We start from the raw sequence: 27,113 nt of genomic DNA on the forward strand, positions 1-27,113 counted from the left end.
AAGGAAGGAAGGAAGGAAGGAAGGAAGAAACCATTCTGTCCCTGAGGGTTCTATACAGCATGAAGATAACTTGAACACCTGCTGCCTGTCCTGGGTTCCAGCATATTTCACTTCTGGGAAACTCTGCCCCACATCTGACTTAATCCCCCTGGAGAGACATAAACTCATTTCCTTTAGACCTGTCACCACTGAAGATGAGGGATGGCTTATCATCGTCTATCTTCTAATATCCTTTTCTTCACCTCTCAAGCTACGGTTCTGGCCCGTGCTTAATGTTATTAATATGAAAACATTCTAGCCAGATATGTTGGGAATGGCCTGGCATACTGTGAGTTGGGCTCCAGGCAGAATTTAAAATGAAAGAACAAGTTATTTTCCTACGACACTGTGCTATTTATTACACTTCATGTTTGCATGGGTCTTAGGATATTATGGCTGTTACAGCTTAAAAGATCAGCAAACGACTCAGAAGATCTGAACTGAACAGACCAGCTCTTATTTTATGCTCTCTGGGCTGCCTGAGTCTTTGTGTTAAGTGTAGAGTGGACAATATTGTCTTCACTGGAATTAAGGCAAGGTGGGCATGTGCCGTGTAGTTGAATGCATGGAGACTATCCAGGCTTGGGGGTTTTACTCTGATGCTCCTGTCCTCACGCTGTGTCTTGGCTGTCTTTCTTACAGGTTTTATGCTGCCGAGATCATCCTTGGTCTGCAGTTCCTTCATTCCAAAGGAATTGTCTATCGGTAAACCATACTCTGTCTGACTTTTCGCTTCGCGACCCAGTTAATTGAAGCACTGCAGTTGAATGATGTGAAAATATCTGGGGAGAAAAGTTTCCACCCAGAACCCTTACCCCTGTGACATCTACTCCCGGAAGCTAGTCGGGTCTGGGCTCGCATCCTCCTGTCCTTCTGGTCCTGGCTCTTGTCCTTCCTGTGACTTGTCCTCTCCTCCACCAGCCACCACTCACCCCTGACAACATTATTCTGCTTTCTCCATCATTTGTCCCCTTTGTACCTTGTGCTTCCATTTTGGGTCACCTAGACATGCTTATGCAACGTTTCCTCTTGGGTGGGAGAAGGAAGCCCTTTCTGGGAGGTTCACGTAACATCTATTAAAAATTCACGACTGGACTGAAGCCGACAGAAGCACACGGACCACTCCACTGCCCTCTTTCATGAATTCAAACCTTCTCCCCTGCTCAGTATTATTTTGCTCTCTCCTGTCAGAGCTCTCAGAGGGATGCGACTACATTGCTGTCCTCACTTCCTCAAACACAGTTGACCCATATTTAACATAAAACCCTCAACGGTTAGATGCCTAATTTCCAGACTCACTCTAGATGAAGGGGGGCATGGAGGCAGGGAAGGAAAGGGTCTGGGAAGGAGTTGGCTCAACAGCCGGAAACCAAGGGCCATTCTGGGACAGTCATGGACTGGAGTCACCACTAGAACTTTTATTGCCTTGCCGTTGGATTTTGCAGACAGTAGGAAGTATAGATAGAGCCTTGGTCAGCACTGAAGCTTTGGTGTTTGTGGAGTCTGGTCTTGATCTCTGAAGGAAAAACACCCCAATCACATGATGAGAAAGAAATAAGTATTCATTTCCAGATGTGTCCAGGCGAGCATGCGCTCTCTCTGTGCAGCATGTCAAAACTGCTGAACTAGGCATGTTTGGGGAAGCCAGCCTCCTTAAGGACACTCTTTAAGAATACACTTCCTTTTTTAAGTTGTGTGAGTGTGTGTGTGTGTGTGTGTGTGTGTGAGAGAGAGAGAGAGAGAGAGAGAGAGAGAGAGAGAGAGAGAGAGAGAAGAGAGAGAGAGAGAATATGAACATATACCTAGTGGGGTAGGCACCACTGACTCCTCTGCAGCCAGTATCATGAACTGATGAACATGCACTGACCTGTAGTTCCTGGTAGAAGATCATGATGGACAGAGAATATGTAGAATTTCCAACTCTAAGATATAGGAAGGAATAAAGCCGCTTTTAGATTTTTTTTTTTTAGACTTACATGAAAAGATAGAGGCTGTGAGTTCTAAAAATTCCAAATAAATATGATTCCAGTTTTAAAAGGAGAGGGAAGAGAAGATCTTGTCAGAACTGGCAACACCCCAACAACAAAAATGTCTTATCTCGGGTAGTTTTTGTTATGGGAAAGATATTTTCAAATAGAGAGAGTGACCTGCAGAGAAGTCCCCTTACCCCTACACACACACTTACCATCCACCACACACACACACACACACACACANGAGAGAGAGAGAGAGAGAGAGAGAGAGAGAGAGAGAGAGAGAGAGAGAGAGAGAGAGAGGAGGGGGGAGAAAGGGCCAGTTAGCTCTTAGAACTGCTCACCACCTCCTGAGGAGAAAAGCTAAATGAACTAGTCCAGAGCCCATGGTTGGACGTCACAGACCTGAGCAATGAGAGGAGACGGGGAGAAGCAGGTAGATTCATCCTTCAGCACCATCTAGAAGATGCTATCAGGTCCCAGTTTGGATGTAACATAAAATCAAGGACTCAGAAATACTCAGACACAAAAAGAAAAGATGGCTCAGCTCTGAGGACATCTGAGCTGAGGAGGAGTTGACCAGACTTGGGAATGACATCACCTGGGACATCGCCTCATATCTGAGAGCCCTTTCACTTGCTTTCACGTGGCCCACCTCAGTAGATGTCACAAGAGATGACAAGAGGTACCACGGGCCTTGTTTATTGGTTAGTAACGAGGCTCAGCAAGGGCAAGGAACATGGCTGAGAAGGTCCACCATGAAACCAACTGTGACTTGGCTTCTGAGTGGAAGATCTTCTCCAGCATTGGCCATATGCCGAAGGGATCCACTTACTTTTCCATTATGCTTGATGCAAAAGGGCCACAGCCAAACAGTGGCCTTGGACTCTACCGTGCTTCTCTTGAGTCCTGATGTCCCATAGTGAAGAGGAAGTTGAATGACTTGCCTCAGCATGTTCTGGATCTCTGGGTTCTAAAGCATCTCTGGTTGGCTCCAGAGAACCCGGCTAGTCATCTGCCTTCGTTCCTTACTTCCATGGAGATCTAGCTTTGAAGGAAAAAAAAAATTACCTTTCTGGACCTTTCCATTCCAATGCAGACCTCTCAGGCCCCCTCTCCCACAGTCCCAAAGACATCTGCACTGCTTTAAAAGAAAAAGTGGACTGGATATTTGACATGAAGCTTGTTTTTCCTAGCCAGAGGCACAGAGAACATTTATTTTTAGATCACTTAAAATACATCCTTGTATAATTTCATGAGACCAGTTTGACGAAAAAGACCAGGTGGTCTCTGTGTAGAAGACAGTGAGAGGGAAGACCAGGTTCGCACCGCAGGCCACTGACTGGCTATGTGGTCTGGATAAACAGACATCATCTGTGAAGAACTTTTGTCTTAACTGAAAAAAGAAATACATTAATAGTAAATTGATGGAGTTGCGGAATCGGCTCATAGGGTAGAGCGAGTGCTTACGGCTCATGCTCACAAACCTGGGTTCAGATCCCCAACACCTCCACCGTTTAGCCAAGCATAACGGCCTGCATTGGTAATCCCAGTGATGGAGGGAGAGGAGACAGGAGGATCGCTGGGGCTTGCATCTTTAAGTCCGGTAAGAAACCCTGTCTGAAGGGAAAAGGTGGGGAGAGAGAGAACAGGATATCGTCTGTCGTCCTCTCTCCTCCACACATCACATACAAGGGTGGGCACCTGCACTCACATGTGCTTGCGTGCGCCGCATACACTCACATCCATAACACACAATAGTAATAATAATTTGGTATCAAAGGACTACTGTAAGGATCCAATGGTGAGATAAATGTATGGACAAGCAAAAGAACCCAGAGGGAGCACTGGACACTGTCCGTTGTTCTTCCAATGCTCACTCCCTAGACATGGCTCCCGTCATCGCCAGCCAAACTTTAGAACTATATAGATGTGTCTATAAATGACAACCTTAAAATGACATGAATATAGCATGGCATGTGGATTAGCTAAATGAACCCGACTTGTTAGCGTCTGCATTTACGTTAGCCCGTAACTGAACTGAACGGGATAAAGTTGGTATGCTGTGCGTTTAGCTCGGGTAGAAGATCGGGAGGCAGAAGACAAGTGCGTTCTCCAATGAGAAGCATTAGAGTTGCCAAGCATCTTGTGTCTTGGTCATGAAAGTGTGGGGAGGAACAGAGAGAGTCTGAGCTGTGCCTAGGGATTCCCAGTCACACCGAAACTTTTGGTGACGTGTGGGTAGTAGAGGTGACTAACCTGGCCCAAATGGAAAGCATCAACTCCAGGGGCATCTGCCTACAACTCAGCTGCTGCAGCATAGCATAGCTAGATCCCATTGCGTTTCTCTAGAAAACTTATTCTCACAAGACCTGGAGCTAGCAGGTAAAGCAGTTTCTCAGTGTGCTTCACACCTAAGAACCATCGGTTGGTTGTTAATTCCATAAACACTATCGAGTGTTTAGCGTGTGCTATATATACTGTTGTCAGAACAGCCCACTGGGGCAGTGACATGGGACATTGATATACTTGCTCTTTTGCTGGGACATCCACACGGGACATTGATGTACCCACTTTCCTGCCGAGATATCCACATAGAAAATCTGAACAGAGCCCCTAAGTTGCAACAAGTATTCAGAACGGTATGGGAGATGTGAGACTCTATCTCGGGATCTGGCCCAAGCCAGATATGCAGGGCAGTAAGGGCCTCAAGAGAAGCCCTGAGCATGAGCCACTGATGCTCGGAGGTGGGGCTAATGACAGCAGCCAATGAGCAACAGAGAACAACCACACGTGGTCCAGGGGATCAGGCTGTGACACCCCATGAGAATTTCTCTTTAACAAAACTTTGTTCAATCAAGTGAGATTTCGCTTTGCTTTTGTTTTTCAGGGACCTGAAGCTCGATAATATCTTGTTAGACAGAGATGGACATATCAAAATAGCAGACTTTGGGATGTGCAAGGAGAACATGCTAGGAGATGCGAAGACAAACACTTTCTGTGGAACTCCTGACTACATCGCTCCGGAGGTAGGGACGCACTGCCTGGGTGGTCCTTTCCCAGCCTGGTGTGCTGAAGCCAAGTGTTTTCTCCCCTAAGGCTCAATATTCAGTTTGGCCCTGGAGTATTTTCCAGATGCAGACACACAAATGGGTGTTTTGAGTTTTGTAGAAAATGCTACTCATACTAACATTTTCCTGTGACTAGATTCCATTTGAGTCGTGGTTCCGAACAACCTCAGCCTTAAGAATTACCTGTTCTAGTCCAACAGAAGGAGCACCCTGCAAAGAGCTAGAATCAGAAATCCAACTCGATCGGGGTTAAAGGTGGGGTCAGAAAACCTCGACAGAAGGGGAAGGAAGAAGCGTTGTCAGCACGTCCCACACCCCATTTCTAAATGCATGTCGATTCTTCTCTACAAAGAGTATAACTCTGGGTCATGGTATTTTTGCAGATATTAAAGGAGGGAGCATCTACATGGCTGAAAAATTCATAATGAAATACATTATTATATATGATTAATCACTGCTAAGAAAAAGAAAGAAAGGAGCTTCCAAAACTTCAGTTTCTCTCCAGCCCTGCCAAAACATTAATAGTAAATGGGTTTCCTAGTAATCTGAGGGCCAGCATTTTCTCAGGGGGGTCCCTGTCCTTTTAGCCAAACTCACTTTCTGCTTGGGGAATCCTCCTTCAGCTGCATACCTCAGGGAGATTAGAGACTGCCTTACCATGTGGTGCTCCTCATGGCACGGACTGTCTGGCCATGTTGCAGTTACGGTATTTGTATCTTTCAGTCTCCTGCATAGCTGCCTGTTGGCTCTAAAGCCTGGTCCTGTGGCTCACTTTTTAAAAGCTTTTTTTTTTAATTTTTGAAATAATTATTGGTTTGTAAGAAGTCCCAAAGGTAGCTCAGAAACGCCTGCACCCTCCACCCAGGGCTCCTCCATTGGTTACAACTCGAATAGCTCAGGAGCCAGAGAGATGGCACAGTAAGATATCTCCCTGTGCAAGTATAGGGACCTGGGTTCAAATCTCCCAGCACCCACTTAAAAAGCCAGGCATGAGACCATGTCCACCTATAACCTCAGAGCTTTGGAAGGTAGGGACAGGAGAATCACTAGGGTTTGCTGACTACAAGCCTAGATCCAAATTCAGTGACAGACCTTGCCTGTCAGAGAGCTAAATACCAGGATACTGTCTAACATTATGGCGGCACACACACACACACACACACACACACACACACACACACACAGGCATTTGCACACAAAGTATATTAGTTACATTTCAGTGGCTGAGATAAAACCATGATCAAGGCAACTTATAAAAGAAAGGGTTTGTTTGGTCTCACACTTAGAGGGATAAGAGTGAGTCGCCATTACAGAGGGAAGTTTGGGAGCAGGCAGGCATGGTGGCTGGAGTAGCAGCTGAGACCTAATGTCTTAAACCACAAGCAGGAAGACCAGGGAATGGTGAGAACCATTGAAACCTCACAGCCCCCCCCCCCCCGTGACACACTTCCTTCAGGAAAGCCACACCTCCTAAGCCTCGCCATATAGTGCCACCAAAGCATCCAAACGCTTGAGACTATGAAGGACGTCTCACCAGTTCCCCTCGTGAGAGCTACTCAGGGATGATCTTCCCTTCCACAGACAAGAACTCAGTGAGGTGACTGGCTCAGTAAAGTGAGACAAATTAGCCTTTTAAATGTGAATGAATGAACGAACTTGTGAATGGAGGATGATCATCTAGTAAGGACAGACCTCAGATTTTCCAGGTAAAGCAGTGTGAACAGCAGATCCCCATAACCTGTTCAACCATGGAGCTTAGGAACCATGTTGCCTCCCCTGTGCTACTATGGCTTTAATTTTCATTCGACCTTCACTGAAAGGTATGGATGGTCACTGTCCTTCAAGAAATCTGTGGATGTTTTCACTGTCCAGTTCAGCTCCTTTCCAGGACATCTTTCTGACATTAGAACCTGCATGTGAGCACAGATCGCAAATGTGGGGGCAATAAACTTCTCTCAGCTTGAGAGGAAACCAAAGCTAAATGTGGCACAAGTGTAGGAGATCTCAGAGCAGAGACTCTGTTCAGCAAGAACCCCTTTAGGGATGATCCTAAGCTGTGTTACTTAACATCATGTAGTCTCAGCAAAGGTTTCCTGAGTCGTCTTCCTCTTGCTCCACACCCTCCACGCCCGTGCCCACTCCCAACTCCACCAAACACCTATTGCATGAGCTACCTCTGTTTTTTTTTCCTCTACCATAGGATATGTAAATTTCCTTGTTTATGTTCTTGTCCATCCTAGTTTTGTTTTTTCTCAGCAAGGCTTCCCTTCCTGGTTCTGCTTCTTTTCTCAACTTTTAGAACTTGGCTTTGGTAACCTGCTGCTTTCTTCTCCTATACTTCCCTCTTTCCCTTTGAAGCATGCTTGCCTCCCTGTGGCTCCATGCTTGGTTCCTACTTCTTCTTATTGGGTATCCACTTTCTCTGTCTGTCTCTCTGTCTGTCTCTCTGTCTCTGTCTCTCTCTTTGTCTCTGTCTCTCTCTGTCCCTCTCTTTGTTTCTCTCTCTCTCTCTCTCTCTCTCTCTCTCTCTCTCTCTCTCTCACCTTCTTATTATGTAGGGGTACCCAGAGAGGCAAGAAGAGAGTGGCAGATCCCCCTGGAGCTGAGCAATAGGTAGTTGTGAGTAGCCCAACATTGGTACTGGGAATTGAACTCCAGTGCTCTGCAAGAGCAGTGTGGTGGTTTGTATACGCTCAGCTCAGGGAGTGGCACAATTAGAAGGTTTAGACCAGTTGGAGTAGGTGTGTCGCAGTGGCTGTGGGCTTTAAGACCCTCATCCTAGGTGCCTGGAAGTCAGTATTCTGCTAGCAGCCTTCAGATGAAGATGTAGAACTCTCAGCTCCTCCTGCACCATGCCTGCCTGGATACTGCCAAGTTCCCACCTTGCTGATAATGGATAGAACCTCTGAACCACAATTAAATGTTGTCCTTTGGTCATGGTGTCTATTCACAGCAGGAAAACCCTAAGACAAGCAGTATTTGCTAACTGCCCAGCCACCTCTCCAGCCCCTTCCTGAGTATGCATTAATGAATAACTTTATCTATGACAATAGTTCTAGCTCCAGAATAAGCATGGCTGGCCCAAACTTTGTCTTACTTCAGACCTATATACATCACAGACTTACATACATCACATGCCCTTCAAACATCACAGCCTCCAAACTCACTTTTTCTGGTGAACCTTCCCTCTCTCTTTCCTTAATACATCTTTCATGATTAACCATTAAACCATCTACCAGTTGTCTCAACAACAACAACAAAAAAAAAAACATTTGAAATATAATATTCCAGTGTTCTTTTCCATCCCCAAATCCAGCCAAACTCCAAGGCTTTCTCAAATGGGATCTCTCACTTCCTGGATGCTGAGACTGAATCAAGACTTGCCCCTTGTTTTTTGCATCCTTTTACTGGCCCCCAAAGAATGTCCAGTTCTTCCCCATCCTTTCTGGGCATTGCTCTAGGAAATCTGTCTCCTCTTGCCCTGAATCCCAGGTATGGCAAAACCCTTCCTCATGGCTTCTCACCATCCCACACATCACCAGCCTCTCACATGGTTTCAAGCTTTTGAAACACATTTACTTATCAATCTATATAATCATCATTTATGTATGCATGCACACATGAGGGTCATCCTAGTTTACATGGGGAAGTCGGAGGACATTTCACAAGAGTCAACTCTCTTCCCCTACCATGTGGCTTCCTGGGGATCGAACTCAGGTCATCAAACTTGTCAGCAAGTTCCTTTACTCCCAAGTCATCTCATCAGCCCCATATCATCAAACTTTTTGATGATGTTTCTTTATCAGTTAAGTAAGCACTGTGAAGATATGTATATGTGTTTACATTACACATGAATCTCATTCATTGCTACATTCGTGGTCTATGAGTTAAGGAACATGCCTAAAATGTTAAAGATCAAATTGAACCAAGAATGAAATAAAAAAAATGGTACCAAATAGCTTAATTTCATTCTATTTTATTAATAGTAGAAAGTAAGAATATGTCATTAAAATTAGGAGATCAAATAGCTTTTTGGAAATTATTTCTTTGCGGGGCCGTGGTGGCCCACACCTTTTATTTCTTTTATTATTGAGATTTAATATAATTACATCATCCCCCCTCTTTTTTCCTGTCTCTAACCTACCCATATTTCCCTCTTTGCTCTTTCAAATTTGTGGCTTCTTTTCTCCTTAGTTGTTGCTGTTGTTACTGCATGTGTATGTTCCTGAATACATGCATTCAGCCTGCTCAGTCTTTACATTATTTGTGTGTGTGTGTGTGTGTGTGTGTGTGTGTGTGTGTGTGTGTTTCCAGGGCTGACCATTCGATATTAGATGACCTGCTGGCGTGCTCACCCCAGGGCAGACTCTTTCTCCTGCTCTCATGTCCCTTAGCTGCCTGTAATTCGTTGTCCAGGGCTGAGGCTTTCATGCACTTCCCCGTCCTCTTCAGCTTGTGTGTGGCAGCCGCACTGGCGAGGCTTTGTAGGTACAGCTTCTGAAGTTCTTAGGAGAGACAGCCTCACAGCCAATCCCCGTCTGTCCTTCTGGCTCCTACAGTCTTTCTTTCCTCACGTCAGCACTGTCCCCTGAGCCTTAGGTGTGGGAGTTGTATAATAGAAGCATCCCTTGGTCCTGGGCTCCAACCTCTACGTTTTTATTGTTTTTCTGTAATGATTTCTCCATCTGCCACAAAGAAAAATGTCCTTGATGAGGGGTGAAGACTATACTTAGGAGATCATAGAACTTTAAAATTTCTTTGGTTTAATTGACCCATGAGCTGGCTCAGCAGGTAAAGTCACTTGCTACCAAGCCTGACAACCTAAGATCCGTCCCTAGGGACAACATGATAGAATGGACTCCTGGGAAGTTGTCCCCTGACCTCCACACGTGTACATGGCAAGCACATGCCTCCCTGCATTTAAAAAAATGTAATTTTTTTAAAATCATTTTTTAAAAGTCTTGGTGTCTTGGTTTAATAATTTAAGGCTCTGGTACTGAAAGGTCTGATGTATTTCCTCTGATTCTCATACTATCATGGCTGGTAAAGGGCCAAGCAGGTCTAATATAAAACAGAATTTGTAATCTGTATTTAGCAAGGACTATCCCTGATGATAGCAGATATAAGTCCATCATCCAAAACACTACTTTTAAGGCTTTTTTTTCAATCAAGCTTCTTTTTGGCCAAAATATGGTTAATGTGTCCACTGGTTCAGCTTCAGACGTGGCTAAGAGAATAGCACCATTTCCTACCTCTCATATATTCGCATCATTTATTTAAACTCTCTCTCTAGTCCGAATGCTCTGATTGCTACTGATCCTTATGCTCACTAACGGGATTCATGTCATCGAGTAGCTATTCAACATCATCCAAGGAGTGTGCCCACCTTAACACAATAGCTCCAAAGCACACCCGCTGCAAGGGACAAAGAGAGTCTGTGTCAGCACGTGACACAGCCATTCTTATCATCTGGCTCGTCTCTCCCGTGTGAAGCTGAGTCTCAGTTCCTGGAGGAAGGCAGAGCTAGGGAAGGTTGACCCAGTGCAGCTCCACTGCCCTCTCCACCACAGAACAGTCAGTGTGGAAAGAACCATGCCGGGAGAGATAAATAACAGGAGAGACGATGAGCAACGATGGATTGAAATCCTCAAAGACTGGACTTCAGAAGCCAGCTCTCAACTCACTATGAGATCCGAAATAAGACACACAGCCTCCCAAGTCCAGCCATCCTCCTCCGGGGTAACAGCAGCGAGTCCGAGTATTCTTAGAAACCAAGACACTGCGTATGAAATGACACCTGGTGTATGTTAGCATTCCCTCTTGAACAGCCTGCTCCCTGTGTGAATTTGCAGTCTGCCCCTCCCTCCCAGCATAAAACTGCATTTACTTTAACTAACATCACCAATCTCGAAGCTCTTAATTTCCACGACAGCTGTCTCCTGGCCTCCAGATTTCATTTGTTCCTCCAAAATGAAGTTGTTTACAGAGAGGCTTGTTGCTCAGGACCGGCTCTGGTTGCTTTGGCGCCACCTTGTGTCATATTTTGGGAATTGCGTCTCGGCCTGGTCCCTAGTACAGGTTTCCCTTTGAGTGTAGGGCTGAAACAATTGATTAGACATACTCATGGTGAACTCATTCTCTGTGAGTCGACTTTTACATTATTCCTTAAGGCCAGTGAAGTTGACTTTTTGTTTGTCAACTTTAAAGTGAGCTTGTGTATTTAAATATTGAATTACAGCTATCAGGTGACATCAGGTTCGCAATGGTGGCAGATTGCAAAATGATCTTTATTTTCACACATGGGGATAAGTCTCATCCAAGTAGCTGTTCAGCACTGCACTTGCAGAAAATTTCAGGTCACAAGTCACCTATCACAAATCCCCTTGGATTTCCTACTTTCCATAGGCTCTTTAGAGCCACCCCGCAATAAGGTGGCCAAGTATGAATATCCTTTCTACTAAGGTAGTTTATAAAGGGGTAAGGAGTCTTCCCCAAGCTGGGCAAATGAGAGATTTGGCACTTGCAGGACATGTGGGGCTTTATACAGCCATCAGAACTGTTGGGTTGTGGGACATCGTATCGTGTCTCTGTGCCTCTCACTGCATTCTGGTACCTGGAGTATGTCACCTGAGTGGGGTCTTGTCTCACCTAGCATGGAAGCGCTCTGGGCTCGTATATGTTTGTAAGTCTGGGTAGCATTGGGCTGTAACTATGTATCACAGTTTCTTTGTGCATTCATTCCATTGATGGGCTGACACCCTATCTTAGATTCCCATGCTGCTACATTAAACAGAGGGCCCTGTGTCTCTTAAGCCCACTGACTTTGTTACCTTTGCTTACACACCCACCCACCATCATATCATGTTCAGCCTCTCACGCAGACCATTCTCCAAGCTGCAGGAAGCCCTGGGGAGTCTCTGGTCCTCTGACTTCTGGATTTGAAGAGTTTTGCTCTCCTCTCTCATGCTCATCACATGCCTTGATTCTGCATCCCCTTGACTAAACGCATGACTCTCTCTTGACGTGCACAATTGTGATTGGCTAGGTTTTAAAGACTTGATTAAACGGTATCTCTGGTTAATCAGTTCCCCTCCGTGATTTTATGCAGAGTTGAGAGAATAGAAGTCAGTAGGTTTCATTTAGCAGTCCACACCAAAGGTAACAATGGAGAACTTACACTCAAACCAGGTCTATAGGACACAATACCTACCCCCCCCCCCCCAAGAACCTCATAGCACAGATGGGAAAATGAAAGCTACAGGCTTGGCTCTGTCATTCCACTCAAAGCCAAAGGAGAAAAATGCAAAATGAAACTCTTAAGTGTTTAATTACATGCGGAAACTTGGTCATGGCGTAGCCTTTTCATACCGGCGCTTGCCAGAAGATGCCGTTCTCAGTCGAGCAGCGTGTGGATCACGACAGCCAGTCATTTATTCCCCTCCAGACTTGGAAGTGTTATCAATCGTCCGACGTATGTACTGATGATGCTCTCTGCCTTTCGGCCGTGCAGATCTTGCTGGGTCAAAAATACAACCATTCCGTCGACTGGTGGTCCTTCGGGGTCCTACTTTACGAGATGCTGATTGGTCAGTCGCCGTTCCACGGGCAGGACGAGGAGGAGCTGTTCCACTCCATCCGCATGGACAATCCCTTCTACCCGAGGTGGCTAGAAAGGGAGGCCAAGGATCTTCTAGTGAAGGTAAGAAATGAAGTCAAAGCCTGAGGTGTGGTTCAAGGAGAGGGTGCCGCCCTCAAATGTGAAAGACCCAAGTTTGTCCCCTAGCATTAAGAAGGTAAGGGGAGGGGCCTGGAGAGATGGCTCAGTGGTAAGAACACTGAATGCTCTTCCAGAGGTTCTGAGTTCAATTCCCAGTAACCACATGGTGGTTCACAACCGCCTGCAATGGGAGCTTATGCCCTCTTCTGGTGTATTTGAAGGCAGCTACAGTGTAGTCATGTAAATGAAATATATAAATAATTTTTTTAAATGAAGGCAAGGGGGAGGAAGTAAAGTAAATCCTCTTTCCATTACTTATAAGAGAAATGGCAAGGCAGCCTTGGTGACTCTGGATGGCAGTGCAGCTGGCTCTCTAAGCAATCACAGTACATGGCTTACTGTATCCTCTGTTTCCTATATGCGATACCTCTTTGGCCAGTGCGTCCTCCATCCCTGTTTGAACCTTCAGCAGAATGCAGACATTCTCTGTTCACTCCAGTGAAAGACAACCCTCTTAGGTCACAAACATCTTCTCATCGGGAAGCTGAAAGCAGGGGACCTGAGGCCCCAGTCAGTCTGTCAGACTCCATGTGCATGCAAGACTGCCACCTGCCTCTGTCCGAGCTCTGGCCTGTGGGGGAGGGATTACAGTCACACTAAGGTCGTCGGCAACCTAGTTCTCTACCCTTTCAACTCTTGGATCTCTGCTTAGACCTGCAGTGATATAATATTATAATAAATGTAATAATAACAAGCACACGTGTGAGTGTACATATACATCATATACACATACACATACACATACACATACACATATATACACAGCCTGAGTTCATTATGCATTATTAACCAATGAGCCATCTCTCCAGCCCTGATTAATGAATTTTAAATCAAAAATTTGAAAGCATTTCCATGGATGGTACAGTTTAGTGACAGAGTTTTTTGTTTGTCTGTTTGTTTGTTTTAAGCATACAAAGGTTCTAGTTTTCCCTCCCTGTACCAAAGCAAGAAGAGAGAGAAAGAAAAGGAAAGAAAGAGGAAGGAAGGAAGGAAGGAAGGAAGCAAGCAAGCAAGCAAGCAAGCAAGCAAGCAAGCAATTCCTAGGCCCACCTTTCTCACTAGTCGGCTTTTTTTTTTTCTCATGAAGAACTATTTAGGATTAAACCAAAAGGGCTTTATACCTCCACAACTGTAAGGCAAGTGACAACTTGTCTGAGGTATTAGACAGTTGGAGGCGACTCCATAGCTCTCCCTGAGAATCGGGACCTCGAATCTGAGAGGCAGTGACAAAGCCTCATAGGAAACTTGGCCCGAGGTTAATAGAAGTAGGTATTTAGAATCCAGCTTGCACCTTCTGACTATGAGCCAAGCAAGCACCAAGCCCAGAAAACTCCCTGAATGGCTAATTAAATTCACTTTTAATGAGCAAACAAAACACACATAGAATAAAAGATAATTTAAAAATTAGTTTTTAAAAAAAAAAAAGATGGCAGAGGCAAAAAAAAGAAGCTAGTGGGATTTGAATGCACACAGTCTCACTTTATGTAAAGGCAAGTTCAAATTTCCTGCCAGTCAGGACGTTTGCTTCGTGCTTGGCTCTGTGAAGAGCTCGACATGAATGGAACGTGTCAGCTGCAGGTGCCATAACAAAACATACGCAGACTAATCAGGCAGTCTCTCTCTCACCGTTTCTTAACTGCTGGGCATGCTGTCACACAGCAGGACTTAAGTGAACACAGGTCAGATCCCCCTGTCCCCAGCAAGCCGCACTTACTGTACACTGGGATACAGGTGCAGCTCACACAGCAGACAATTATCTCAGACCATTCTGAAGATTAGACATCCAAGATTAAGGCTCATAGGGGTCAGTTCGTGGTCCTGGCTCTCTTCATAGAAAGTATATGGGCACCTTGCTCTGTCTGGAGGGGTGGGGTGAGAAAAACTCTAGTATCTCTCTCTTTTCTCTCTCTCTCTCTCTCTCTCTCTCTCTCTCTCTCTCTCTCTCTCTCTCTCTCTCTTTCTTTCTTTCTTATTTGGGTTTTTTTAAACAAGTTTTCTCTGTGTGCACTTGGCTGTCATGGAACTTGCTCTGTAGACCAGGCTGGCCTCGAACTCAGATCCCCCTGCCTCTGATCTGGGAGTACTGGAATTAAAGGCGTGAGTGGCCACAACCGGCTCATTCTTTTTTTTTCTTGTTTGTTTGTTTTTGTTTGTTTGTTTGTTTGTTTGTTTCAAGATAAAAAGTTTCTCTGTGTAGCCCTGGCTATCCAGGAACTCACTCTGTAGACCAGGCTGGCCTCGAACTCAGAGATCCGCCTGCCTCTGCCTCCCAAGTGCTGGGATTAAAGGCGTGTGCCACTGCTGCCCGGCTTCTTATTTTTAAGAACACTAATCTTCGGAGGTTAAAGCTCCAGCCCCGTGGCCTCATCTAACCTTCATCACTTCCACAAAGTCCCTCTCCGCAGTCACACTAGAGTCAGGACTTCAATATGTGACTTTTGAGGGGTTTGTCACTCAGTCTCTAGCATAACAGCTATCTTGAGGTACCAGGACCAACAGAACTTTCTGGAAAAAGAGAAATGAAGAAGAACCTTGTTCTTCCGGTCATCAGGAGCCTGTCAGTCAGAGAAGTCATCAGACGGGGGCCCCGACGATATTTGCAATGCCCCAACACGTGTGGATGCGCCATAGCCAGCCTTCCCACTGTGCCTTCCAAATGCTGAGTTCCCCCTCAGTGTCTGGGACATTGTCAGGTACCTACGATAGGTAAAGTAGGCACAGGCAGGCAGAACCAGGAGTAACTTATGGAGGAAAGTTGGAGGAGGGGAGGGGCTAGTTGCCAAGGCAAGAAGATTTGAGAAAGAGGAAAGGGTCACTTCTGCTAAAAAAAAAAAAAAAAAAATGGAAATGGAGAATGTGTAACAGACACCCACACCACAACGAAAAGGCAAGAGAATTGATACCTCATGAACGCTGCTTCGTGGATTGTAGATCCCAAAGCCAAAATGTTTCATCCCAGGGTGGGCACTCTCAGAGACCAATCATGGTGGCCGGTGTGGAGGAGTGGGAGGGGCAGTTATGCATGCAGACGAGCACTCTCAGGGACCAATCAAGCTGGCTGGTCTGGAGGCATGCATAGCAGGAAGGACAGAACCTTTCACCTTTCCAAACAACTGAAAACTTAAAAATAGCCAGGTGAGGTGCTACACACTTGGAATCCTAAAACCGGGGAAAGTGAAAACGGGCCGCTTCCCAGGGACTTGCTGGCCAGCAAGGCGAGGCAGGACTGATAAGCACTGTCGTCAAAAAACAAGGAGTCAGAGAGATGCTCTCGGGGGACCGGGTGGGTTAAGGACACCCTCTTGCAGAGGACCTGGGGTTCAGTTCCCAGCACCCTCGTGGTGACTCATAACTGTCTTTGGCTCCAGTTTCAGGGATCTGACACCTTCTTCTGACCTTCACAGGCACCAGGCGCACATGTGGTACACAGACATACATGTAGATCAAACACTCAAGCATGTAAAATAAAACTTAGTGATAAAAGGTTTTTTTTTTTTTAAGTAAATAAAACCAGGATGGAGACACATGAAAAAGAACATGGAAGGTTAACCTCTGGTGTCCACATATTATGCACACACCACATATATGCACATACCACATATATACACACATACCTATACACTCACACACAGAAAACTTAAAAGCAGAAGGGTTTTATGTAGGGTTGATATGGCTCAGCAGGTAGAGGCAGTCTCCCCAGAGCCTGGTGACTTGAGATTAATAACCAGGGATCAAATGGTGGATGGAGAGAATTGAGTCATGTGCAACAAATAAGTAAATAAATGAATAAATGGAAAAACAAAACTAAATATAAGATTAAATGCCATGCAAATACAAAAATAAAAATAAATATTTATGCATAGTATCAGCAGCAGAAGAAAAGCATGCCATAAGGATAAGCAAGGAACTGGTTGGATAGATCAGAGATGAAGGCACTAAACGGTCAAAGTAGAGGACTCCAGGCAAAATGGTCTTAAAGTCTCATGGAAGCTTTTGTGATTTCTGACCTGGGTTAAAAAGAAAACTTGTGCCTCTTGTGACATTGTAGCAATTGGCCTGATACAAATCAGTTACAATTATGCAATTTGCTGCCAAGAAGGATGCTTGGCCTCTCCTCCTGGATCACTTTACAGCTCCATCCTAAGATCATCAAAGCCTTGGGCCCCCTCCTCTGCAAAAATCCAAAGAAAATGCCATTGCTCAGACATCCCCTCCAGGGAACGTAAAACCATGATGTAAAACCAAGTCGAGTCCCCTCTGAAAGGTTGAACAAGGGGCGGCTGTATGGCACCCGATACTCTGTTCCTTGGGCACACATAGTCCACTGAACAACCGCATGTCAGGAGAGGCTGTGCTATGTCAGGAGTGACAGCTGGGTTGCTGCTGTTGCCTGGTGCCAAAGTGAAAAGCAAGCTCCCTTTTCTCCCCCATTTATTTATTCAGGATGTCCGGTCCTTGTGTTTGAAAATGATGGGAAAGTAATGCTGTTAAACAGAAATCCATCTCCCTTTTCACAAGACCATGTGTTCTGAGGGACTCTGGAGGGAGGGTGGGATCCAGGTAGAACCTGTCACAGCTGTTGGTGGCTACGAATTGCTTCCTACCCAGGCTGTCAGATAAATTTAAACAAACTCCGGCTATATCCCAGCGTTTTATGTAAGAGTGAACCGTTTCCTGTAAACATAAAAAGCTTTTACTGGCAGAAAGAAGTACTTTCTCCATGTCCTTGGTGTACCTTTGCTGTCGCAGAGCCCTTGACCTTGGCGTCCTCGAGCCCTGTCACACTCAGGACACTAAGTTGAGTCTGTTTGCTCTTGGGAGAAAAGATAAAAACAGAAAGAATATTGGGGCCATATTACCTCCTTCTTTTCCATTTTTCTTTTTAAAAGACATTGTTTTATTTCCTAGGTGCCTAAGCCAAGCTCAGATGCCCTCTAGTAGGAGTTTCTTGGTCCAAATGCCACACGCTTTCTAAGAAAATCTAGTGGGAAACTGAGCATGCATCACAGTTGGTCAAGAGCAGTGACTTCTAATTTAACTCCCTAAAACATTGTATTAAAGCAGTGTCAGCTAAACTTGGGCCCGTTCTTAAGACCCTTACAAGCTTTTTTATCTCATCTTGTTTCATCAAAATATCCATAAGAGGTAGAGGGCAATTGTTTTTTATGATCATTTCCAAGGGGGGAAACAAACTGTTTATTCTTTTAAAATCTAGAAAAAAAAAAATCATGAGAACTGGAGAGTTGGCTCAGCATTTAAGAGCACTTGCCAGAGGATAAGAGTTCAGCTCTGAGCATCCATGTTGGGCAGCTCAAAAGCTCCTGTAACTCCAGCTCAAGGAGGCCCAGTGCCCTCTTCTGGCTGCCACAAGCACCTACACTTTGTGTGTGTATTGTGTGTATGTGTGTATGTATGTGTATGTCTGTATGTGTGTATGTGCATGTGTGTATGTGTGTATGTGTGTATATGTGTGTATGTTTGTATGTGTGGGTATGTGTATGTCTGTATGTGTGTATGTGTGTGTTTGTGTATGTGTATGTGTGTGTATGTGTGTATTTTGTGTGTGTGTATATTGTGTGTATGTGTGTATGTGTGTGTATGTGTGTATTGTGTGTATGTTTGTGTATGTGTATGTGTGTGTATGTTGTATTGTGTGTATGTGTATATGTTTCTATGTGTGTGTATGTGTGTATATTGAGTGTGTGTACACAAACAGATGTGCTTTTCCATGTGTCAGCTCACTGGTAGTTGAGCCCACAGGAAAAAGAATCTTACTGCTAACTTTGTGCCTTTTCTGTAGGCCCAACCCAAGAGGCTTAGAGAAGGCCAGGACAGAGGACATGTGGTCTACAGATAGCCTGGGAGAACAGCATCTTCAGTTAGCTAACATTTATTCAGTAGCTTCTTAGTACCAGGGAAGGTGTTAGATTCTGGGTAATGGAAAAATGGTGGTGCCTGTTCCCCAGAGCTACGGTTCATGGGAAACAGACTTGAAAAACAGACAAAGGGTACAAACTGTTTGTTTGGGGATGAGCTCTGTTATAGTGGAGGTAATCAAGGAGGAGGGCGCTCATATAGAGCCCTGATGACTGGGGCAGAATTTAAAGACAATGACTGGGAGAAGAGAATCTTAGTAGATGGGTGGATTGAGCCACCTTCTAGAAGATGACTGTCGTTACTGAAACTGAGAGTGGAAAGTGGTGTGTTAAATGAGCAGATTTGACCCAGAAGAAGAAGCAGACCTATTAGCACTAGAATACGGCATCAAGAATGTTCACAGAAGCACTGGAACATCCGAACTCTCTGGGTCCTAGAAATCACCTTAATTAACCTTCCATTTTACAGGCAGACCTGCATGATTTGAATCTGAAATATTACTTCCAAAGGCCCACGTGATAGAGGCTTGGAAGGTGGTGGTACCTTTAAAGGGCGGGGCAGAGGGCAAAGAAGTTAGGAGATTGTCAGATTCTAGCCCCGCCTCCTTCTCTCTCTCTGCATCCCTGTCGCATTGAGACAAGGCCCTTGATCCATCACCAGCTTCCTCCCTGGATGTTCTAATTCATCACAGGTCCAAAAGTCATAGAGCCAACTGATCACAGGGTGAAACTTCTGAAACCAATGTAAACTTTTCTGTTTTAAAATTTTTATTATCTCAGGTATTTTGTTACAGTGATGGAAAAAAAATGGCTGACATCGGAGAAATAAGGATTTAGAAAACTTACCCAAGGTTACAAGAACCCTAAGCTAGATGAATAAATTATTCCTTCATTCCATAGTACAGAAATGTAGTTGTTTTCTTGAACAAAATAGCCTTGCGTTACTTCTACTGTGCAGTACTTTTACAAACCACTTTGGATATGCAGGATCTCACTAAGAGTCCTCCATGGCCACTGTATGGTGACAGTGAGAGTGGCACTGGGACCATACTAAGGACTCTTCAATGGATGTGCAGTGGGTTCATAAAGGTTGCACTCGGAACTTGTTATTAAGACAGGATCTCAAGTGTCTCCATTTGGCATCAAATTCACTCTGTAGCCAAGCCATATGCATATATGCATAGACATGAATGTGTGTGTTCATGCTTGTGCCCACCTACATGTGATGGTATGCATGTTTCATGTCTTTCCATGTAAAGGTATACATGTATATATACATGTGTATATATACATGCGGATATGTGTATGTTATCATTTTATTTAATCCTAAGGATAGTCCTGTGAGACAGGCACTTGGTATATGTTCCGGATTGCTTTCTGTTGCTCTGGTGAACACCATGGCCAAAAGCAACTTGGGGAGGAAAGGGTTTATTTCAGCCTTAAGGTTACAGTCGACTATTGAGGGAAGTTGGACAGAGACTCACACAAGAACTAAAGCAGAGGCCATAGTTCCCAGGATCGTGATAGTTCAGCCTTCCTTAAACAACCCAGACCATTATTAGCCCAGGGATGGCACCACCCACATCAACCATAATTCATCAGTCTCTCACAGACGCAGTCACAGGCCAGAGTGTCAGACCCAATTCTGCACTTACGAGTTCCTCCTCCCAGGTGAATCTAGGCTGGGTCAGATGAGCAAGTAAAACTAAGCAGAGCAGCATACGCCAAAGGCTGTGAAATCGGCTTAGAGTCTATCTCCTGTCAGAGACCCCATAAGCAACACAAAGTGAAGCGGATCTCATGCCAGGCCGATATAAATCTAAGTATAGCCTGCTTCAGGAAAGGTCACTCAGAGAAGGCATCATCAGGTTAGAGTTCCACAGCCACCGAGGTCAGTACAAAAGCCAGTTGCCCACACCCCAAGTAATGCACACCCACCTGATCTGACCCGGCCTCGTCATGGCAGAAGTGAACGATCCCCTCTCTGCCCCCACTGCAGCTCTTTGTGAGAGAACCTGAGAAGAGGCTGGGAGTGAGAGGAGACATCCGCCAGCATCCTTTGTTTCGAGAGATCAACTGGGAAGAGCTTGAGAGGAAAGAGATTGACCCACCCTTCAGACCAAAAGTGGTAAGGACTCCCCCACACACACACACTGGACAGTGTGGCTTCAGCTCCTACTCTTTCTGTCAAGGGCTGTCACCCTAAGCAAGTAACAGCACTTCCTGGAGCTGAGCCAACCACACTGTCCGGGAGGAGCATGCTTCTCCAATCCACACTGTTTGGCTAGAGGAGAGGGGGAGGGGTATTCCTCTTGCTTGCCAAATTGAAACTGTGTCATCAGAATTCACCTGCGGGCATTCCCAAGTTAAACATGTTTCTGAGTGGAACTGTCAGTGGAGATGGATTTTTACATGTAATGCTTACATTCTTAATGGTCACCCTCTAGGCGACCAACACCGCGCTGTACAATGTAACAATTCTTTTATGTGAAATTAATGATTCTAATAAAAGAAATGATGACTCAGGATTTGAACATACTGGGTTGTACACGTACTATAGCCTCCACAAGCAAAGTTAAGATAATGAACTTGGTGGTTAATTTTCTTCCGTTTTTTTTTTTCCCCTCCTCCTCATCATGTGACCAAGAAATCACCATACGACTGTAGCAATTTCGACAAGGAATTCCTAAGTGAGAAACCCCGGCTATCTTTCGCTGACAGAACACTTATCAACAGCATGGACCAGAACATGTTCAGCAACTTTTCCTTCATTAACCCAGGGATGGAGACTCTCATTTGCTCCTGAACCTCATCTGTCTCCAGACTGGAAGGGAATTGCCTTCTCTCTGGGAACTGGTTCAAGTAACACTTCCTGGGGGGTGGGGGGTCTCTTTTTCACGTTAGAGAAGAAAAGAAACACTCAACCACAAAGGCAGAGAGGACTGCTGAGCTCCTTGTGTGACATGTTACCTGTAGCACAAACCATGCCTACTTCACTAATGACGTCACCCCGGTATATCTCCTGGAATCTCTCACAGCAGCCCTTGAAGTTGGATCATTGTTAACTCTAGTCATTTACTTGAAAGATGGTTCCCGATGCTGTGAAAGATTCGAAACGTAATTCTGCTCTTGCCCTAGACAACAGCTGCTGGTTGGTGATGAACCAAGGCGCAAGTGGAACAGATGTCTCAAGACTGGGACAGTGATCGCCTGTTATAGGAGTCAATTCCACTCAACCACAGAGAAGGAACCACTAAGCCACATTGATCTGTGCATGTCTGTGGAAATGTCGATGGCAGAAGGGAGGGAAAGGGGAAGCCCTGAACAGATTGTAATGGGAAGCTCTCCAATAAACATAGCATGAAACTTGAGATTTACAAAATCTGTTCATTCTGGCTTGCCCCGAAATTCCCAACGCAGAGGAAAGTAAGGGGCAGTGAGCAGAGTAGAGCCCTTGTCGCCAACAGGGAAGGGTAAGGATGTCACTTACGTGGAGCCTCTTATGCACACAGAAGGAAAGTATAACCAACAAGGGCAGGGTGGTTTACGGCTGCCAATCAAGCCTTCCTTTACCCCTCTGTTCTCAGTTGATCTCTCAGTCAGCGTAGGTAGGCATTCGTTACCATCCTCCCATTAGACAAGAAATAAAAGTGCATGACTTCTGAGATAAAGAAAACCAGTCCCTTATCACATTGTTCCCAGTGATTTGATGGCAAATAAGTCCCTCCTTAGGAATCCTGTAAGACAACCCAACCTATGCATGCTATTTGCAGTCGTCAGTCCTGTTGAGTTAGAGTCCCAACTATACACAGTATTGTGCGGTGTTTATGTATTTTGATGAGATGTGATGATAATGTGGATATGTAAAATGGAATAAAAGAAGAAAGAAAGATGCCTCTTAGTGGTTTGATTCTCTACTGGTTTTCTCGAAGACATAGGTCCATCGTGTTGATCATCAAAATGTAGCCAGTATCGGATTTGTTTTAAAAATGAGGAATTATGGAGGAATTCCTCAGAGGAGTGAAACATTCAGGCAAATCTTAATCATTAGTATGTTCCTCTTTCCTCTCCCCCAAAAACTTTCTTGATGCAGGTGTCTACACAGGCTGCCTTCAGGCCGTGACTGGCCTCACTTCCCTCAGTGGCCATGACATCCAGCCCAGGTGGAATGCTCCCCTTCCCTCCTTCATCTTTCTGCAGCATGTCACGTAGGACCGATGCTTCTCTCCAGCCTGCCTTCTAGAATCTTCTGAGGACGTTTTCCTGCATCCTGTCTTGCTCCTCTGTTGACTCATTGTCCTTCTTCCCACTCTAAATCCCTCAGAAAGCCCCTCCCCCTTGGGCCCCTTTATTACCTCTGGTGGTCCTCCATTTCTGACATAATAAGTACCACTCCACACAATCACAAATCCCCATCCCCAGCTGCAGCCCCGCCCCCTGCCGGCAGACATTAACCCAACATGCCCAGAGTGCCAGCATCGAGTTCTGCCTTATATTTCCTATTTCTGCTAACAACCCTATTGCCTGGACCCAGAACCAGACAGTTTTCCCTGGCAATCCCTTCTCTCTCCTTGACTTCCTTAATGTTTATTTTTATATCAAGTCTTATTATTCTATGTTTATATTGTGTGATGGTTAGTGTTACTTGTCAACCTGACAGGTTTAGAACCACCCAGGTAACAAGCCTCCAATCACAGCTCTGAGAGAGTACACTTTCTTGTTTGGGTGAAATGAAGTGGGAAGACACACACCATTTACTAGGTTGGGATTTCGGACCCTGAAAGGGAGAAGGTGAGCTCAGTGCAAGTACCTGCTGTTCTCGTCCTCTGGATAGTGAGTGACACAATGTGATCAGCTGCTCCCGTCCTCTCGACAGTGACCCAATCCCGTCCTCTCGAGAGTGACGCAATGTGATCAGCTGCTTCAAGCTGCTTCCCAGTGATCTCCCTACTGTGTTGGGCGATACCCTAAAACTGTGAGCCAAAATGAACTCCTCTCTCTTATGTAGCCTTTGAAAGAGAGAAAAGAAACAATTACATCTCTTCCTAAAATATATATACATCTCTACCTTTTCAACTACTCTTGGGATGAAGCGCAACTGATCTGGCCCCTCCATTTTGCGGCTTTCCCCGTTCTTAACTTTTACATACAGCATCTGGTTTCTTTCCCCAAATGAAAATTTATATCGTGTCACAAACACGTGTTGAAAACCTATGTAATGTTCCCTGACTAAAGTCCCTGTAAGGCCCCTGGTTTTGTTCCTGGACTTCCGATCTACCTTGAGACCCACTGCAACTCTTGACTCACTCTGTACCCTAAGCCACCCAAGTTTCCCAGCTTGGCTCTGTGTCTCCCTGACACTATTTTATTTGCCTCTAAAGCCCCGTTCCCACTTACCCAAGTCTCCGATTCGATCATACGACTTATCCAAGCTACCATAAACTCTCAATCCAAATCTGCCTTGTAGGATAGGTATTTCCTGGCCCAAATTAGAGGCCCTTCCATATAGATCTCTCCTTGACACTTATTTGCCAGAACTTTTATCTCTTTCTATCTGTGAACTCTTTGAAGATAAAGACAGAGATGTTTCTGAACCCTTAGCCCTGCATGCTTAACACATCTTAGGCAAGCATATGAACTAAACACTAAGCAGAAGTACCACGAGATATCATTTCTCTTCCTTTTCTCCAAAAGGCCAATTATCAATCACTAATCAACAGCGGTATAAAGGAGAGGAGGAAGGAAGGAAGGAAGGAAGGAAGGAAGGAAGGAAGGAAGGAAGGAAGGAAGCAGAAGAGAAGAGGGAGAGGAAAACGCTAGAAAGGATTAGGGAAAAGGAACTTTATATATTGTTAGTGAGAATGTAATTTAGCCTAGAGACTATGGAAATATCATAGGTATACACTCCTAGGAATATACCATGTGAAGTAAACATACCAGTGAGATATTGAGCATGAATGTTCATTGTGCTACTATCCCCAGTGGCCAAGTACCGAGTAGCCTAGATTCCTGTCAGTGGGTAAATAGACAAGGGGAAATGTTATGTGGACAGATAGATAGATAGATAGATAGTTTATATATGTATATATGTATGTACATGTGTGTATATATGTATATAATATATGTATATTTATATATACATGGGTGTTATACACACTTAATACATATATATACATATATATGCATAATCAGAGGCATGAACAGGATTGAAAAATGTCATTTTTTGTTGAAATAAATGCAGCTAGAGTTCATCCTGTTAAGCAAAATAGGCCAGAGGTTTAAAAAAAAAAAGTGTCCCTACATGGATACCAAGAGTTTTTACAAAGCAGCTTGAAAGTATTAGCAGGCTTTAACCAGGGACTGGAAAAGAAACGAGAGTAAGGAAGGGAAAGGGCTATCAGAGGGTAGTTGGAGAAATTAATACAATTGAGACATAGTACTTGTGTGCAGTGAATTGCAACAGTGAGCCTATTACTATGTGTGACTAGTGTGTATTAATAGTTATAATAAAAATGAAATTCCCTTTAAAACATTCGTTTTTAATCTTTTTTTCTAGGAGTTTACAACTAATATAATCTAAACGGAGCTTCTGCGTAGGCTGTGATGGAGAGGGCCCCTGGAAGAAAAAGCAAGTAGTGAATTCAGGAGTCAAAAAAGTTGTTCTTTAGTGTGTGTGTGTGTGTGTGTGTGTGTGTGTTTCTGAATGAAGAAAGGCCCACTGATTTGATTAAAGATGTCAACATGGTGAAATATTAACTATGTCAAAATCTCTGTTCTGAGATTTGTAACATACTGGAAATGCCAATAGGCTCCATGAATCCAAAGACTCGTTCACCCATGGGAGCAATTAGCCTTCATGAAAGCAATCCAGCAGCCCCTGCAATTGACTCGTTATTCATCACTTGGGGGGGAAATTGATTGTAACAGAAATAAAGATGAAGTGGCCTGAGAGCAGATAACAGTAAGAAAACTATAAAGTGGCAAAGGGCAGCAATCATTTGGCTACATTTATAGAACATCAGATCCAGAAAATTCAATACACCTGTTTTCTTTTAACGTAAAGGGAAGCATGAGGAGATTAGGAAAAGGTCAGTTTGCTTCCAAACAAACAGAACAGAGAAAAGATGTAAAGGCAGTCAAAAGCTGGCACACTTTAATCAGTATGTCAATGAGTTAAGTCTGTTTTTAATTCTGTGCTATTTAACAGTAGATACAGGTTAGGTGACAAGAGTTTTTAACCATACATGGCGAAGAAAAGATACCGTAGTTGAACATAAAAGAAAGATAAAGGAAACAAAAAAGGGGGGAAAGGTAAGGAATTAGAATAAGTGTTGAAGAAAAACCAGAGCCGTTTAAACAGAGCAGAAAAGACAGATTCCATTTAGGAACGGTTACAAGGGACAGGAGATCTTAGGATAACTCTGAGAGTAATTGCAAGTGACACAGATGAGCTGGACTCTGTAGCCAAGGAGTGAGATGAAATCAGCGGGGGAGAAAATGACTGAGTGACTTGGAGGGGAAGGACAGGAATCTTGAGTCAAGGTGACAAACCTCACCTGAGGGCTGGTGGGAAATGAGGGATTTGATCAGCCATCAAAGGGGACAGATTCTGGCTAAACTAACAAGATATGCTTCTTGCTAAAGTCATACACCGCACAAATGAGCGAAGAAATCCAAACGTTGTGAGCGAGTTGGGAAGAGAATTCGGAGACCCAGGACAAGAGTTTGGTTAAGGGAAGATTCTTCATCAAGTCACGGGGAATAAATAAGAAAAGTGTCTATCTAGGTAGTATTAATGCCAGGCAGAATGTCGTCAAAATAAGAAACATTTCGATTTGAATAAAGTATATCCAGAATCCATGAAAATGCAAGGACTTTTGAAAAGTGTAATAAATTAAATTGATAAAAATGCAAGACAGATAAATACATCATCGTAGTGAGAGGCACTAAAGCGCCTCCTCAAAAATCAAACCATCAGGGGAAAAAAGGAAAGCAGGCGATCTGAAAAGAGTTGAACAAACATGAGCTAATAGAAACTTCAAGTTAGTAAATGCTGACTATACACCGAGGGGAGACAAATCTGACCTCACAGGAGTTAATAACGTTTAGTAAGTTAACACATGGAAAATGTCTATGGTATATGGTATGGGAAACGTTGTTATGCTCAAAATATAAACAAATCCACCAACACATTTTTCAAACTAAACCCACCAACACACCTTCAACGAGCCCTAAGTTAAGAGGCTTCAGTTATTGAGAGGATAAGAAATTGTGTCTGGCCTATCCAGAGACTACCCCATCCAGGAATCCATCCCATCATCAGCCACCAAACCTAGATACTAATGCTCATGCCAGCAAGATTCTGCTGAAGGGACCC

General features: G+C 44.4%; 1 protein-coding gene across 2 annotated transcripts in view; it reads left to right on the forward strand.

The window, feature by feature from the left end:
* Nucleotides 1-22,588, forward strand: part of Prkcq (protein kinase C theta) — a 131,001-nt gene extending 108,413 nt beyond the window's left edge. For both annotated transcript variants that reach the window (XM_029547458.1, XM_021215488.2), the window contains 5 exons: nt 682-744; nt 4,903-5,041; nt 12,594-12,782; nt 20,736-20,864; nt 21,384-22,588. In XM_029547458.1, coding sequence (XP_029403318.1) covers nt 682-744; nt 4,903-5,041; nt 12,594-12,782; nt 20,736-20,864; nt 21,384-21,542 — 679 coding nt within the window. In that variant the 3' untranslated portion in view covers nt 21,543-22,588. The remainder of the gene's footprint in view (nt 1-681; nt 745-4,902; nt 5,042-12,593; nt 12,783-20,735; nt 20,865-21,383) is intronic.
* Nucleotides 22,589-27,113: the final 4,525 nt, after the last annotated feature.

The sequence above is a fragment of the Mus pahari genome, chromosome 16 (assembly GCF_900095145.1).
Source record: "Mus pahari chromosome 16, PAHARI_EIJ_v1.1, whole genome shotgun sequence".
In the NCBI taxonomy this organism is placed as follows: domain Eukaryota; kingdom Metazoa; phylum Chordata; class Mammalia; order Rodentia; family Muridae; genus Mus; species Mus pahari.